Source organism: Protopterus annectens, chromosome 10.part0, assembly GCF_019279795.1.
Source record: "Protopterus annectens isolate FY-2018-M chromosome 10.part0, PAN1.0, whole genome shotgun sequence".
Taxonomy (NCBI): domain Eukaryota; kingdom Metazoa; phylum Chordata; order Ceratodontiformes; family Protopteridae; genus Protopterus; species Protopterus annectens.
In genome coordinates, this window is record NC_056744.1 from 1181451931 (window position 1) to 1181468839 (window position 16909).

General features: G+C 37.0%; 1 protein-coding gene across 1 annotated transcript in view; it reads right to left on the reverse strand.

Annotated features, from left to right (window-relative positions):
- Positions 1-16909, reverse strand: part of LOC122813553 (riboflavin-binding protein-like) — a 169190-nt gene that overhangs the window by 39928 nt on the left and 112353 nt on the right. Inside the window, exon 5 of the mRNA XM_044085934.1 lies at positions 16753-16864. Coding sequence (XP_043941869.1) covers positions 16753-16864 — 112 coding nt within the window. The remainder of the gene's footprint in view (positions 1-16752; positions 16865-16909) is intronic.

The window sequence follows — 16909 nt, forward strand, 5'->3', positions numbered from 1 at the left end:
GTTTGGGATTGCCTGAGCTGAAAGGATATTTTAGAGATACACAGTTAAGGCTCGTATACATAACACAAGCAAAAAAAAAATAATCTGTTGAAAGTAGAAAGGGATGATAATTCAAAGTGGAAAGGAATGATGATGAAGCAAGGGGTAATTCAAGAAATAAGGAAAGAGTGGGATTTTGGATGCAGATCCCTAAGGAAAATAAGAACAGTCATACATTTTAGTATATTCATAAAGAGGCAGAAAGTATACTAACAATTAAGCAGCCATGGGAATGTAGAATGGAGATTCTGCTTATAGGGATGAGTGCAATTTGTGGTACAAAAATAGGCAAGAGGGGGCTGGAATTTACAGATTAAGCTGGCAAAGGAAACAATGTATTGGGAACAAATCATTAGAGAGGGAAAGGTAATAGAATGGAAAGAGGGCAAGAAGTCATTTTGGACTGCAGGCTAGAGATTGCCTTCCCTATCAAGGACTGATATCAGAGTATAGCCAAACCTATAGACAGACCTGCACTGGTTGAGTTTCTAACTGAATCTAGTACAGAAACTGCTGTTATAAAAGGGATAATTAGTGGGGCATATAAAATACTGCACAATAACTATAGGAATCAATCACAGAAAGTCAGAAAAGATTGAGAAGAGAGATTAGATATGCAATTCAGAATGAAACAGTTGGAGGACATATGTGTGGTTCCCAAATCTGCAACAAAATCTTGAAGATTTAGGATATTTGCCAGGAAGCATTTGTAAAAGTACTTTTATACCACAAGTAGACTCCTCAGGTGAATGGCAATTACTGGAGGTGTAATGGGGAAGAACGAGGTACCTTGGAACATATGTTCTCGGAGTGTAATGAGTTGGTAGACTATAAAAATTCCCTAGAGAGTACTCTGTCAGGAATACCGGGTGAGCAAATGAGTATAACTAAGGATTTTTTTTGAGCTGGTATACAGGATGTGAATTGCCTAGACATAGTAAGGCCTTGTTAAGTTTAATTCCAATGCCTGCCAAAAAAAGCAATTACTAGAAAATAGAAACAAAGTCTAAGCCAACCATACATGAAGCAGTGAATATAGTAACAGAGATAAAAAAGGAAGTGGGATCTTTAGAAAAGTATAGGGGCAAATTACTTAGAAAAAATGGAAACTGTGGGAACAATACCTACAGAGGAGGAATGAGGTTTAACAGAAGGCAGGAAATGAACAATTTATGTAATTCTGTTTTGATTATATGGTATAGAGCAATATATGTGATGTATAATGTTCATATGTGTGAACTTGTTAGTATGGGTTGATTAGTTTTATATAAATGTAAGTTTGCCTGTGTCACAATTGACAATTCAATAAAGGTGTTTAGAAAAAAAACACACTCACACAAATACTCCATTTCAGTGCTAGTGAAGGCACCAAGTAGTTGTCTGGCCCAGGGACAATTCTGGTTTATGGGTAAGGCCAAATCATTGGGCTACTGAGACAAAGACAGCCCTGGGCTTACAGCACATAAGTGTTACGGGATATATATCCTGGGTACCAGTGAGGCATAGGAACCAAACTTCCTTCATGGCTGTCTGTAAGATAATCTGTCTCTTGATCAGAAAAGAGTTGATTATTGCCCTATCTGAGCTGAGAAAAGCATATATATATATATATATATATATATATATATATATTATCATGCAGTACACACACAATTGTTATGTATGCAAAGAGATAAGCCACTTTCTAGATGTTTTACCATATTTATAACATTAAAAATGTATTCAGATCATACCTCTTAACCTCTTAGTGGAAGAAATCTGGACAATGCCTACAATTATGGGGGGGAGAAAGGCCCAGAAAAGGGACACATTTTAAATACTGCTCTTACAAACTTATTTGCTAGAATAGGCTTTGTGTTAGCATGTATTTTCAGAAGGATATGAAGTCTAAAACTCAAATGTATGTCATTATTTAGTGACATCAGTCCTCCATGATTTGCCAGAAAAAACACAAATTTTGTGAGAAACAGACCAAGAATGTCAGGCAAAAATCTGGACAGTTGAGAGGTATGAGGGATGTGCGTGTCTATATTTTTTAAATGGAGCTAAGAAAAAGTCCCATGGCTGGTGCTGATAGATTCTGAGCATAATATATACTTAGATGGAACTGGTATATTATCCTATATCAAAAGATGGATATTTGGAAATGGTTGTTTCGTGGAGCAAGCTTTAAAAGGAAATAAAGTAGGGCAGTTTCTAATAAAGAAAGGAAAATACTGACTATTGCAGGTACTATTTTAAGACGATAAGTCCACTAAATAAGATATTGAAATCAAGTTGCTGAAAGAAGTAATCAGCCTTTCCAGATTGGAACTCATAATCACAGGCAACATTTTGCATTAGGTTGGCTGTTGAGCAGAAGTTATAAAACAGTTTGTAGGACAGTCTTGGGAATACCAACAGGATTCTTTCTGTGTCTGACAGATAAATAGCATTTTATTTGTCTACCAATGTGTTGAAAAGTAGCACACCTTTATTTATTTATTTTATTATTTATTTGTTTATTTATTTATTTATTTATTTATTTATTTATTGACATTTGTTAACCGGGTTGATCCAGCTGAGCCAAGGGCTCATTTTCTGTGGAGACCTGAAGAGAAATGCTCCCAGTAAATTTATACTTATTTACTAGTTAAGCAAAAGATACAATAGATCAGTTTGTAAACAGCAATACATAGGCTAACTCTGCTATAGTATACAGAGAGCATTTCCTTTAAGCAGTAAAAAGTAATATTACAACAGAAATACCACTAGTAAAATTGCACTTTTGTACATAATCAAAAAGACATCGTATTAGTGTCTTTAGACAGAGAAAGAAATAGAGCAGAGTAATGGGAAATATATAAACAGAAATATAGAAAACAGAGAAATATAAAGAAAAATGGGGTAGTTTGAGGAGGACAGGAAATCCAATAAGTAAGGAGTGAAAAAAAATCAAGTGGAAGATTGATATGGACAAGACCAGGTCTTTTGTAGATGGTGTTTAAGTTCTTGTTTAAACTGGTAGTTATGGTGGATATATCTGATATTAATAGGAATGTTCCAATTATGAGCAACGGTGTATTTGTAAGAGACTTTCCAATATTTTTAGCAGGTTTATAGATATCCAGATGGTGTTTATCAGTTGTACAAAGATGGCGGCAAGGGTTATAATAAGACACTGGGTTAGAGATAGAGGAGCAGGAATTGGGGTTATACAGGACTGAGTAATATATAATTGTGGAAGAAGTAGTCATGTGGAGAATTCAGGCCATTGCAGTGACTTAAGGGCAAGGCAATGATGGGATTTATAAGGGAGATAAGATGCAAATCTGGCTATTTTGTTGTATGTTTTCTCAGGTTTGGACAGGAGTGATGCTCGGAGGTTAGTAATGGCAGGAGCTGCATACAGTAGATGGGGTAAGAGAAGAGACTGGGCTGGGGAGGGTTTATCAAATGGTGTAAGAAATTTCTGATTTCAGTAGAGGAGGCCAAGTTTCTGGTGAGGTTTTTATACATTGAGGGATATGTACTTCAAAGTTTAGTCCATCGTCAATAATAACACCAAGTAATTTGGTATGGGATTTGGGTTTAATGATGGTATTGTTAACGGAGGTGATGCAGAATGAGAGTTTTTGTTTTTCCAATGTTTTTGGAAAGAAGAGTAGAAGTTTAGTTTTATTAGGGTTTAGTATGAGTTGATTGTCTAAGAGCCAGGTTTCAACTGATGAGAATGTGTTTTGGGTGAGAACTGGGAGTTCAGGAAAGCTATGGGCAGTTGTGATAATACTGGAGTCATCAGCATATTGTAAATGTATAGAGAAGTTAGTTGCAGAATGTAGTTTGTTAGTAAAAATATTAAAGAGGAGGGGATCAAGGATAGATCCTTGGTGAACACTGGTGTTGACAGGAATAAAGGGGGGAGAAGACAGTTTGCCAGCATATGGATTGTTGTCTTTTGGATAGATAGCTACAGAACCAGTTTACAGAGGAGGTCGAGAGACAAACGTCTGAGAGTTTAGTTAGCAGTTTAGAGTGAAAGACTGTCAAAGGCCTTAGAGAACTCGAGGAATAAACAGGAGCCAAGCATGTTGTTATCATAGGCTTCTGCTACTGTTTGGGTGAATGACAGTAGTGCAGTGGATGTACTGTGGTGGGGTCTAAAGCCATGTTGGGTGGGAGTTAAAAGATTGTTATCTAGTAGGTGTTTGAGTGACTGAGTATGGACACACTTTTCCAGAATTTTGGATAAGGGAGACAGGATAGCAATGGGTCTAAAGTTTCCACCTTTGTGAAGAGGGATTGTGTACAAGGATTTCCTAATATTAGGGACATGGGTTTCAGCAATTGATTGATTTATTAGTATACAGACAGGGAAGACAATAGATTCAGCAGTGATTTTTAGAAAGTGAAGAAGCAGCTTGTCATTAGAGGGGGAGCAAGACCTGAATTTACTTAGGAGTAATTTAATGAAAGTGGTGGGGACTGGCTGGAAGGAGAAGGAGTTAGGAGGTTATTTTTGGAGGTGAAGGAAGGGTAGAGGGGGTGGCAGCATTTTTAGTAAGTTTTTGAATTTCTTCAATGAAATAGTTGTTTAAGAGAGTGGCAGTCTCTGTGACTGCGTTAGGTGGGAAGGGGTTGGGGGTAGGAGGGTTACCAGGGTAGAGGAGAATATTTATGGGTGACCAGAATTTTTGGGGGGTTTATGTGGGCTACATTTGTTGGAGGCTAAGAAAGTTTTCTTATCTTTTTTCACTAGTTTTTGGATAAGTTCTTTATATCTCTGAAATACGGGACTTTTATTTTTGACCCAGGCTTTCCAAGCACGGTCCCTCTGATGTATAATACAGAAGGTATTTTTTGTGAGCCAGGGGGCAAATTTGGACTTTATTCTGATTTTTGGAAGGTGCCATGGAGTTAAGTATGTCAATAAATAACTTCTTGAAAGTTGTAACAGTCTCATTGAGGGGAAGGTGATATAGGAAGGACCACATAATGTTGGATAATGTAGAGTAAATTTTGTCTGGGTCGAAATGGGTAAGATTTCGGCATTCTCTACAGAGGTGGTCTTTAAGAGAATGTTGGGAATGTCTGTGGATATAGATAGGGGAGTGGTCACTTAAAGAGTTTGGAAGAATGCCTGGGTTATGGTAAAGTCTGCGATCTGAAATAAGGATCCAGTCTTGTATAAATCCAGAAGTAGAGTTGTTGTTGGTCCTAGTAGGGGATGATATGAGCTGATGAAAGCCATGAAGATTGGGACTAAGAGCAGGGGAAGAGTTTAGACCAGTCTATGATAACATGTCCAAGTATAATGAGTCAGCCAGGAGAGAAAGTTCTCAAGAATAAGGATATTGTCTCCGGGGTATATAAATAGAAGCTATGGCAATTTTTTTGTGTGGGTTTAGGTGATAGTTTACAATAAGAATGTCTGCAGGTGCAAAGCTGGGTATGGTAATAGACAGTGGAGAGAGATTAAGTTGTTCAGAGTAGAGGATGGCAACTCCACTACTTCTCTTATTAGTTCAGTCAGCACAAAAGATGTTGTATCTTGGGGGGAGAATTTCAGAGTTTGATATATGTGGTTTTAACCAGGTTTCTGTGAGAGTTAAGATATGGGGGGGTGTTGTTAATCCATGAGTGCAGTTCAGTTATTTTATTTACAATGCTTTGGATATTTAGAGAGAAAATAGTTAGAAATTTAGGAGAAGGAGTGAGAGGGTGGGGCAGTGACTGAGGGGGTGAGATATATTGTGTGAAGTTTTGAGAGGTAGGAGTAGGTAGTCTAGGGTTGGGATGGATGTTCACATCCAGGAGTAGTGTATCAAAGAAAGTAAGGATATATGTGACTAAATTCAGTGCAGTGGGAAGTCTAGGTTTTATAGTAGTGGATAGCAATGTACTAGGAAATGTATGAAACTTTAAGAGGTCAGAAGAAGAGATAGGAAAGAGATATGGAGAGATTTGTATTGGAGTAGAGTTGGTATGGGAGGACTACTTGTAGGGGAGAGTAGGTGATGGTGTTTGGAGGCAGAGTGGCATAAGGTATTATATATATTAAGAAGAGAAGAGTGATAGAGAGGTAATGAAGCAACATTGGGAAAGTTTTGTTAAGTAGATGGTAAGAAAGGACAAGAGAAGCAAGAATAAGGAGGATAGGGGTATATATAGAAACTTATTGAAGAGAAGGAGGGGATTAGGTTAGTGGATAATGGGTAGAGGGAGGCAGATTAGTGTTAACAGGGGAGATAATTGTTATGAGGAGTAGAAATGGCTAGGGGGGGAGTAGTTAATTGAAGGTAGTGGGTGATTGGCTAGTTAGGTGATAGGGGCAAAGTTGTGACAGTATAAATGTAGTGAAAGGGGGTGGGTGGGAATGGGGGTAGGGTAGGAGATCAGAGTGAACATGAGCATGGTGAGGGCAAATGGAGCGGGTTGACCCAGCTGGAGGAAGCAAGAGAAGAAAAAAAAGCAATAAGTTAGCTTGGATTGAGTACAGGTAATTTACCAAAGCTCTGTTATGGCTGACAGAATTAAAGTGGGGAGAGCAAAGTACTACCATATACAGGCAAGTAGGTTGGTGTTCCTGCACCCAGGAAAAGTATAATGTAGATATTGTGTGTTATGCTGGTAGACACACCCTTTAAGTAAAAGGGCAGGGAAGATTAAAAAAAAAACTTATTTGACCGTAGTAACCTTTTCAATTGTTTTACAAAGCTATGTTTAATTGTAGAAAGCTATGCTATAGTGAGATATAATATTTGCCGAGCAAATTGGCTCAGAGAACTAGTGGGGTTGGTCAAGTTTTATGTCTTATTAAATACTGCCACCTTGTGATCAGAAAGGGGCAATTAGTCTAAAAGCAGGGATAACAGGGGAACAGTGTTCTCAGGGGAGTCCCAATGAGTGTGCAAGCCACTAAGTTACAAAAAGAAAATAAATACAGGTAAATAGTACAGTAGGCAAGCACCTATGTTATTCCTTAGGATAAGTAATCGTCCTGACCTTGTAATTATCCCAAAGTTCCCACAGGGCGCAGTCTATTAGAATACAGTTTGGTAGAGGTTGGAGGGGTGGGAGAGAAGCAAGTAGCATTTGAATGGAGAGCAAGCTGAAAATAAAAAGAAAGAATAAATAGGTGTAAAAAATGGCACAAAAGTCACAAATATGGTAGAAATGTTGGGAGACACAAAGAGGGGGAGAAGAAAAGGACAGGTAGTGGCTGAGAATCATGAAGGAGATGAAGTAGAAACAGAGTTTAGAGTGAGGGACAGTAGGAGTTCTGAGTGCAGAGAAATTAGGTATAGCAGAGAGCAATAGGAGGTGCAATGCAAGAGAAGAAAGATATTCAGAGTTAAGTATATAGAGGGAGACAATGGCTATGAGAAAACAATGCAGCATGCAAACAAGGTATAACTTTTATAAAAAGGTGACCAGACTACAGTTAAATACTCACACTAGGCTACCCCTCTAAATTATGCAACCACAGACAAAGCACATTGAGCAACAGCAAGGATACAGTTGCACATGACTGTCTGAGCTTTTGTGGCAGTGCATAAGGCAATTCTAAGTCTCAAACATTATTAAAAGACAGCATCAACATAGCAAGAGGACTAGTAACTAATGCAATAGCTGTTAATTGCCAGTTATCATCAACTAGGTTGGCTCTGCAAATAGGCTAACCTGAAACAACAGTAAGTTGAGTAGAAACATTTAAGAAATGGCAATGACTCAGTATAGTACTAGCATATTAGTTCAGCAAAATAACACATACATCAATAGGTAGCCAAAGGCAGCAGTAGAAGAATCAAAGACTAATCAAACAATGTAATAAGTAAGGTATGAAGTATCTACAAAAAGTTGAGAAAACAATCTTACTGGCAAGCACACAATGCTGAGGGAATGGGAGATACATTCACCGGAGGGTGTAGAGAAATTAAAACTTATTTAAAATTTTCTGTAGCAGGTGAGTGAGGAAGGTAATGCAGTTATGGTTAGTGCATGTTAAAGTTCTGTGATGAGTGTGTTTTTGGAGACAGTGGCAGTACAGGATTCTTGGGTGACTAATCTAGTGAAGTGCTGAAACAGTACTTTGGTAGTTAACTTTTCTTTATGAATAAATGCACTGAACAGATCGAGGAGCAGGATCAAAAGTTAATACTCTATTAATCTCCAAAGACATCAAAAATGAATGTGTTAAACTCCACACATTGGAAAGCAGCATTTTTGTCTATCAGTAAAGACTTCATCAGAAAATGATCCAATGGTTTAAACCAGTACTTTTATACCAACAGTAATTGGATACATTAAAACTGAACTAGTCAATACTTAAAGCCGTCAAGCTAACCAGCATTGTTTTCAAGAAATAAATAACCATTAACTTAGAAAAATATGTAGCATTTAAAAAATGATGAACCCAAAAAGTTCATAAAAAATATACTATGTATTACTTTTTTAAATCTTTTTTTGTTCTTGTGTATATAAAAAAAATACATTCACCTCCAACTATGGAGACGTAGAAGTTCTGCTTGTTCTTAAAGTGGCATAGACATGCATAAAAATGTGAGAAAATAGAAAATCAGCTCCTAAAGAAAGGGCACATGAATAAAATGTTATTTGTTGTCACATTTTTATTAATTATTAATAGGTCCCTGCTCTATTTGAAAAAGGGGTTATTAAAAATAAGCATAAACATTCACTCTATAATAATCTGTATGTCCATTTAAGAACATGCTGAACTTCTAAGTCTTTGTGGTTGGAGTTGAATGTGTTTATTTTTATGTACAAAAGAACAAAAAAAGATTTAAAAGTAGTAGTGTTTTTGATGAAATGTTTGGGTTCATTTTTATTTTTTTAAATAATGCATATCTTTCCAAGTTAATATTTATTTCTTTCAAACAATATTGGTTGCCTTGGTTCATCTTTTTAAGTAGTGACTGTTCAATTTTATTACCAAATAGGGTTTTAATTAACTCAGTTAATTGCTTTATGTACCCAATTACTGTTGGTATAAAAGTACTGGTTTAAACCACCAGATCTTGTTCTGATGACATCTTGATTAGTAGATGAAAATGTTGTTTTCTAGCATGTTGCATTACACACGTTAAATTTTTTTTTTAACTTTTGATCCTGCTCCTCAATCATTCCAGTGCATTTATTTTGGTTTTCTTTGTCTTGGGAGTGTGCATGGTTACTATTTCATCTGTTTTTCTGTATGAATATTGAAACAGTGTTGGAAGAAGTCAACAGATTAAGTAATTTATAAGTATTTAGAAAAGCAGTACTGTTACCTAGAGGTTCTCTGATTAGTAAGAAGTATAGTTTTGCAAATTGCTGAGTCATATCAAGCAACAATAGTTGACTTTTTAAAAAGTTTATTGTGAAATTGTTTTTAATTTAGCCATTTCCATAATATACTAAAATCATTTTGCAAGATTTTTTTTGTAGCCAAAATTTTTTTCCTTAGACAAGTAACAGAAGTTTGTCTACATAAAAGTCATCATCATCATTGTCGTCAGCATGTACATGAAATATTATGTTTAATATTATTAAGATGCCTGGCACAGTTTATATGAATGAAAAGTACTTACCTAGGATGGAGGCCTATATCACTCCTAATATTAGGATGGATAGGTCTGAAACTGTAGTTCTGAGTCACACTTTTATTAGTCATTGGTATAAGTAATCTGAAAAAAACATTTTAGTTGACCCTGTCTTATGGATACTTTACAGAGTTTCTGTATGACAACTGAATACTCTACACTATCCAATGCTTTTCTGAGGTTTCCTGAGGTTTATGAATATGGCTTCTGGTAGGAGTGTTCTGCAAATAAAAGAACTGTTAAGGTGCTTTTTCCAAACTTGAAACCATGCTGTGCATAGTTTTTGGATATTATATTTGTCTATGAACTTAATTAGTTAATTGTATGGTATTTTTCAAATAGCTTTGAAAAGAATTTTGATTTTGCAATGGATTTAAAGTCAGTTCCAGTCACTTGCTTTTAATTATGAAGCAGATTATAGATTATATATGTTAATATTGAAAGGATAAAGGTGGAAGCTTTCTTAAAAAAAATTTAGGTATAATTCTGTCTTTGAACAGGGATATTTATCCAAAAGTTCTGAGAGTAGATTGGCTATAAAGGCATAGGGAGATTATTTGTTAAATAGAATCTGGGTAAGATGTGGTCATGACATGAATTTGGAGGTTACTGCAGTGCCTTTTCAAAGTCCAATAATTCTGATCAATGAAATATCCCAAATTTAAGTGTAAATAGGAATAATATATACTAATTCAGAAATGATGGTATCTTAAAGTATTTCTTCTGCTCTGATGTACAGCAGGCTCAAAGTTACTACATTCAAGTAGGAGGAGTGTGGAAAATGCAGTCCCCATATTTTACAGTTCAGAGGGATGAAGCCCTCCATCAAAATGTTTTAAAAATGTAAAATTAAAGTTTTAGAATTCATTGCTTTTTGTCAAACTCACACTTTAATTTTCAAAGGATAGCGGTTTGTAGTCTCAAGTCTTAATCTTCTGTTAGGGAACCACAGTGCTAGAAGCATGAATAGTGACTGAAGGTACTGGGGACTGGGTTTGTAGTATTTGATATGATATGATATGAGGAGATATAGCTGCAATAACAGAAGAACTAACTTTGCATACATTAGGACTGCTCACAAGAGAAAAGTTTATCAGGCTAGTAAGCACAACCACCAGTTCCCTGTACAATCTTTAAGACAGCAATGACAAATCACTAAGCCTTTGGCAAAACAACAACCACCAAATGGAATCATCTGCTGCAGTACATTAGGGCAGTTCCTAATAAAGAAAGGGAAATACTGAGTATTGCAGGTACTATTTTTAGGAAGGCACGCAGACTAAATAAAATACTGAAATCAGGTTGTTGAAAGAAGTAATGAGCCTTTCGAGACTGGAGCTCATAATCACAGGCAACATTTTGCATTAGGTTTGCTATTGAGCAGAAATTATAAAACAGTTTGTAGGACAGTGCTGGAAATAGCAACTGGATTTGTTCTGTGACTGGCAAATAAATAGCATTTTATTCATCTACCAATGAGATTCTCTTGGGCTTGCAGGTGTTGAAAAGTAGCACACTTTATTTGAAGTTTTTTGTAGGGGGTGGGTGAGGAAGGTAATGCAGTTATGGTTAGTCCACATTCTAGTTCTGTGAGACAGTGCAATGTACAATCAAGCAGTGTGTAATGTACAATATATACATTCGTTTCTAAAGCTTCTGTGACTCTTGTGAAAGAGGAGAAGAGAAGAAAAGAGACTTGGAAAAGAGGTAGGTTAGGAGATATGTCCTATGTTGAAGAAGGAGCATTTGACTGGGATGAAGATGTGTTTTTTATAGTTACTTTCTGAATTTGGAATAAGTATTGATTTCTTTAACATCAGTGGGGAGAGCTTGCCAAAGAGTAGGTGCCTAAGAGGAAAAAGCATGTGCAGTGCTGGGGAGTTTGGTTCTGGGCTAATGGGAGTTGGTCTGGCTTGTGAGTAATATTTCAGGTTGTATGAAGGGAGTTTTGTGAAGACTAGCTGCAAGGGGGGGGGTAACTGTGTGGAACTGTAGTAGTTTGCAAAGTTGGGATCCTAAATACAGGTTTGATTTTTGTTTTATGGGTAGCCATTTGATTTTTTCCCAGGGTGATACAGTGATGCTCACAGAAAAGAGAGTTTGTAATGAATTGGCAGATGTGGTTAGAAATAGTCTGGAGTGTATCAATGTTTTTCCTGGAGACTGAAGCAAAACTGGGAGCCCATATTCAACATAAGAAAGGAGAACTACTGTGCCAGTGGCTGCTCTGGCTGGTCAGGCTAGAAAAGGGGAGATCTCATATTGGCTTTCACTTTTTCTATGTGGAAATGGAAGCTTAGTGACTGATGAAGCCATAGCCCTTGTTAATTGATGGTAATGATTGCTTATATGGAATGGTTATGTAGGTCAAATATAGTTAAATAGTCAGGTGGTTGGTGAATTTCCTGTGGAGTTCCAAAAAACATAGTTTTGGTCTTGGAGGGGTTGATAATTAGTTTGTGGTTTATAAGTTAATATAAGTCTGACTGGAGTTGACATTGAATGCTGGTATGAGAGTGACCTGATTGGTAAATGACCATGTCATTAGCCTAGAGGATAAGTGGGAGATGAGGGACTTCACATGGAAGTTTTTTAATAAATATGGAGAGGAGGAGGGGAACAAAGTCTGGATCCTTGTGGTATATCATACATTATACCCTCCCAGAACTGGCATATCTGCTAACAGATCACCCTCTGACAGGACAGAATGAGCACAGGCCCAGTGGAACCTTCCTCATGGTCATTTTCCATAAAAAGGATCACTTATCTAACTGAGATTTCCCTCCTGTGAAGCCCAGTTTAAGATAAAATACATACATTCCTAATTGGAGCCCTCAAATAAAATGTTGATTATGGGGATGGTACTTAATCTGCAAGATGTGTAATCAGTACCATCTTCCTCTGGTACAGACTCAAGCTTTGCTTTCTCTATGCTTTTTTGAAATTCCTCAACAGTAATTTCTCCGCTCAGCATATCCATTGTTTCTTTAGCTCTCTGATTCTACATCTTCTGTGAATTCATACTTTCTAAGAAATTCTACAGTTTTAATTGAGTCTTCTTGCTTATTAACTGCAACACCTTCCTCACTATGTTCCTCCATTTGCATACTTTCATTACACTTTATTTGCCTACTTAGAATAGTGAACAATCTCTTCCTTTCTATTTTTGACAACATAGTTTACTTGAATGACTTATCTCTTACATTTGCTTCAATCAACTCATTCATGCTTTCAGTCATTCAGCTGTTTAATCATCTGGCATCGGGTAGAACATATCGCAGCATCCACTGCAGGATTACCAGATTCAACAACAGTTTCTACTCAACAGTGATCAGACTTCTGAACTCAGGCATAAGTCCCAGAGAACTGGGCATTAACTAAGTCAGGACTTTCTTTTTTCACAAACATCTATAATAAGTTGTATAAGTTATACCTCACAAATTCAAAGTGCAATATTTATTTATAGGTTTACTTTCATATTTTCGGAAATGACAATATCGATCTGGCATTTGTGCAAACCAAAAGCGTGAATTTTAAACTTTGAAAGTCTCTGTAGTTCGAAAATCAGCAAAACGAACAGCAGATTTCCTAACTTTTGAACTAAAATGTCGAAGACACATCGTAATGCAGGGGGCCAAGCCCCCCTGCACCCCCATGTGGGGGGGCTGTGCCCTGAACACCCCCCTATTTTAATATACTAATCAGAGATCACACTACACTGGGGAAATGGTTCATTTCCCGATCCCCGCTATAGTGCTATAGTGCAATCTGCACCCAAAATGTCGAATCTGCAATTAACAAATGCCAATATGCATTCACTCATTGCATATTCAGACAATTTTTTTCAAGGTATTGCAAATTTGGGAACCTCCTTTCACACATAGTGGATTCGCCCATGTGCATAATGCACTTGTGAAGGTAAACCTTTGGCAACTTAGTATCATCTGTTCTACTAGACCTATCTAAAGCTTTTGATACCATCTCCCACTCCCTCCTTCTAAACCACCTCTCTGACCTCAACCTGAGCCAAAAAGCTCTCTGCTGGTTCTCTAGCTACCTTTCAAATAGGTCCCAAGCTGTGAAATGGGGCCAAGCAACATCTTTCTTCCTTCCTACCCCCACCGGTGTACCTCAAGGCTCCATTCTTGGCCCTTTACTTTTCAATATCTTTATTAACAACTTTCATAAAGTCATCCCCAACACGACTATTGTGCAATACGCCGATGATTCCACTCTGATCTGCAACGCTCCTAACCTAATAGAGCTCCATACACTAACCCAAACAGCTTTTTCTACTACTGAAAACTGGATGTTCCAAAATCACCTGTCCCTTAATGCAAACAAAACCAAAATCCTGCTCTTCTCCCCCTCCAAATCCTCATCTCTTGATAAAAACTCTTTCCAAATAACCAGCCTCAACAACTCTGTGATTGAAATAGTAAACTCCACTAAACTTCTGGGTGTTACAGTTGATGACCAGTTCAAATTCAATACTCATATTCAGCTAAACATCAAAAAAACACATATAAAACTTGGCCTATTATATAGAAACATCCACTTTCTGTCCCCTTCCACTAGGCAAACCCTTGCCTCTACCTACCTCCTTCCATCTCTACTTTATGGTGCTCCACTGCTTACTAACCTATCTTCTACACTTACCTCCAAATTGGAACAATGCTACAATAAAATCTCTAAATTTGCCACCAAATCCAAATTCTCTGCTCATCACTGCACCTCCCTCCACTCTCTAAACTGGCTTGAACTCCCACATTATCTTAACTTTCTACAACTCTCCACAGCCCACAAATTACTATTCCATCCTCCTAACTGTCCTGCACTTTCCAATATTCTGCAACCCTATACTCCCCTCAGATCCCTTAGATCTTCTCATCAAAACCTGATCTCAGTACAAAAACCTAAGCGCCCCGCAGGTCAACTTCTCCTATCCTTTACCCTTGCTAAGAAATGGAATGCCCTACCCTCCTCCCTAAGAACCTGTAACAACCTAGACAACTTCAAAACCCAACTCCATTCTCACCTTTATCTAAATAGGATTTGCAACTGTACTCTAAACCTACTCCAGTCCAACTATCCATCCCCTTCTCTCCAGGCTAACCTCTACAATCTCTCTGATCCTTCTCTAATATTTCCTATAATACCAAACTATTACCAACTAAAGCCTCTTTACTGTATATGCTTAAGCTACCTAAGCATACCTCCTACCCTCCTTCACCTCTTCTAAAATACTAATTTGCTTAAGCTTCTAACATTAAAGTTCTGAATGTTCTTCCTTCTTTTTGCCTTTTCTCTGTTCTCTTTATTTAATAAGCCATTTTTGCCAAATTGAAATTGTCAATAATGTTTGCTAACTTTGCTAATTTAGCAATCTGATATTGTTTGTAGACTACTTTCTAGCCACCTGTTAACTTGTAATGTTCTTCTGTGTCTTAACTCTTTCTTAATTAAAAAATTGTTGTTTATGTGGAGCTTTTCTCCCCGGGCCTCCACTGAAAATGGGCCCCCAAGCCCAGTGGACTTCCCTGGTAATCAAACTGAAATAAATAAATAAATATATTATCCATATCAAGTGCAATATTAGACAGACAACTTAGGCAAGGTGCAATATGTAATTTGTCTTTTATTTAAATGGGGCAGTTACTATAACTTAGGGGAGGGTATACTTATTCTGTATTTAAATATTGAAATTCTTTTTTTCTGCTCTTTTGCATGGGCACTAGGAGTAGGATTGTATATGTTGTGTCATTCTTTTACTTGTATGTGTTGTTTTACTTTCTGTATGGAATCTCAAGAAGTAGCTGATACATGGAATTTTGTTTAGGCTACACATGTGTGGTCCTAAATAACAATAAAGTTTACTTTGAATCTTTGAATCTTTGAAGTCAACATAAATATTTTGCTGTATTGTTGCCTTTTCATTATTACCTCCTACACCTTCCTCCAGTTTCTGACATTCTTCCTCATAATTTTTTTTTCATTCTTATGCCAAAAATATTCTACATTAACATACATAGCCTTATATATTCATTTGTAATCAATGCATCACTATAACCAATTCCTATAAAAGTTTCTCATCTGTACATATTCTGTAACCAATACCCAACTTTCATTTTAAGGATAGTGGGCATCCTTAAGAATCAGTGCTAATGCAATTTCTTAGCATGTGACAATGTTTCAGGTAGCGTCACTATAGCTTTTCTCACGTTCAAGCAAAGCCTGTTTTCCCGTAGTCACTTCCGGAGTTTGCTAAGACATTCTGTAATCAGTTGCTGGGATCTTGCAAGCAAGAGCTGCACCTGGTAATAGAATAAGTCATCTTCACATAGGAGGAGGTTAAGATGTAACAGGGAGGATGGGAGTTTATTTAGGAATAAAGAAAGGAGCAGAGATCCAAGTGCAGATTCAAATACTCTTATGAGATGAACAAAAATCTCCATTACTTTTGCCACCCTCATTGTTTGTGTATATGTGATCAGTAAGAGAGTATATTTAGACCTGAAACAATGTATGCCTATCAGATCACGCATCACATTTGCTAAGGTATTGAAGAGTTGGTTCTGCAGTAAGTCATTCAGGAATGTTTGCCAGAGGTTCAAGGTTTGCTTAGATAGGGTTGGTAATTTAGGGATTGGGATGATATTGGCATGTTTGAAAGAGTGAGGGGACCTGTTTGATCATTGAGGATCTAGCACCATACCTTCTGCAGACTGATTTTCTTTTTAAGGGATGTGTGTTCAGTTTGAAAACTACTTCCAGTAGCTTTCTTTCTCACTGAGATTATGTATATAGCAAGGAGAATAGCTCATTAACTGTCTCCCTACTGGAACATAGGACCACAGAGGCTTAATATAATGGACATCTAACCACTGGTTCCTTCTCTTACTGCACTCCAAATATTATTAGATATGTCTGAGCCTCTCACATCCTCTATACCTCTTACTATTCCCCAAAATTCAACCTACAGTCTTAGAATGAAATCAATGTGCTCTTTTTTTATTTATGTATCTATAAAAGAGGATGTACCAATTTGCAAGTATTTAAAACAAATGTTATATAAAAATAAATAAAAATAAATTCAGTTATACCAGCCACAAGCTGTTGCTCTTATTCTTACCTCTTTATAAGGAATACAGTTGCCTTTACAGACATTCTCATTATTCGTATTCCAGTCCCAATCTTGAAGCCAGTTTCGGGTGCATGTGAAGTCTTCTTTGCATGCTTCAAACCTGCACAGTTTGAAAACAGTAGCTTAACAAAATTATATCTTCACA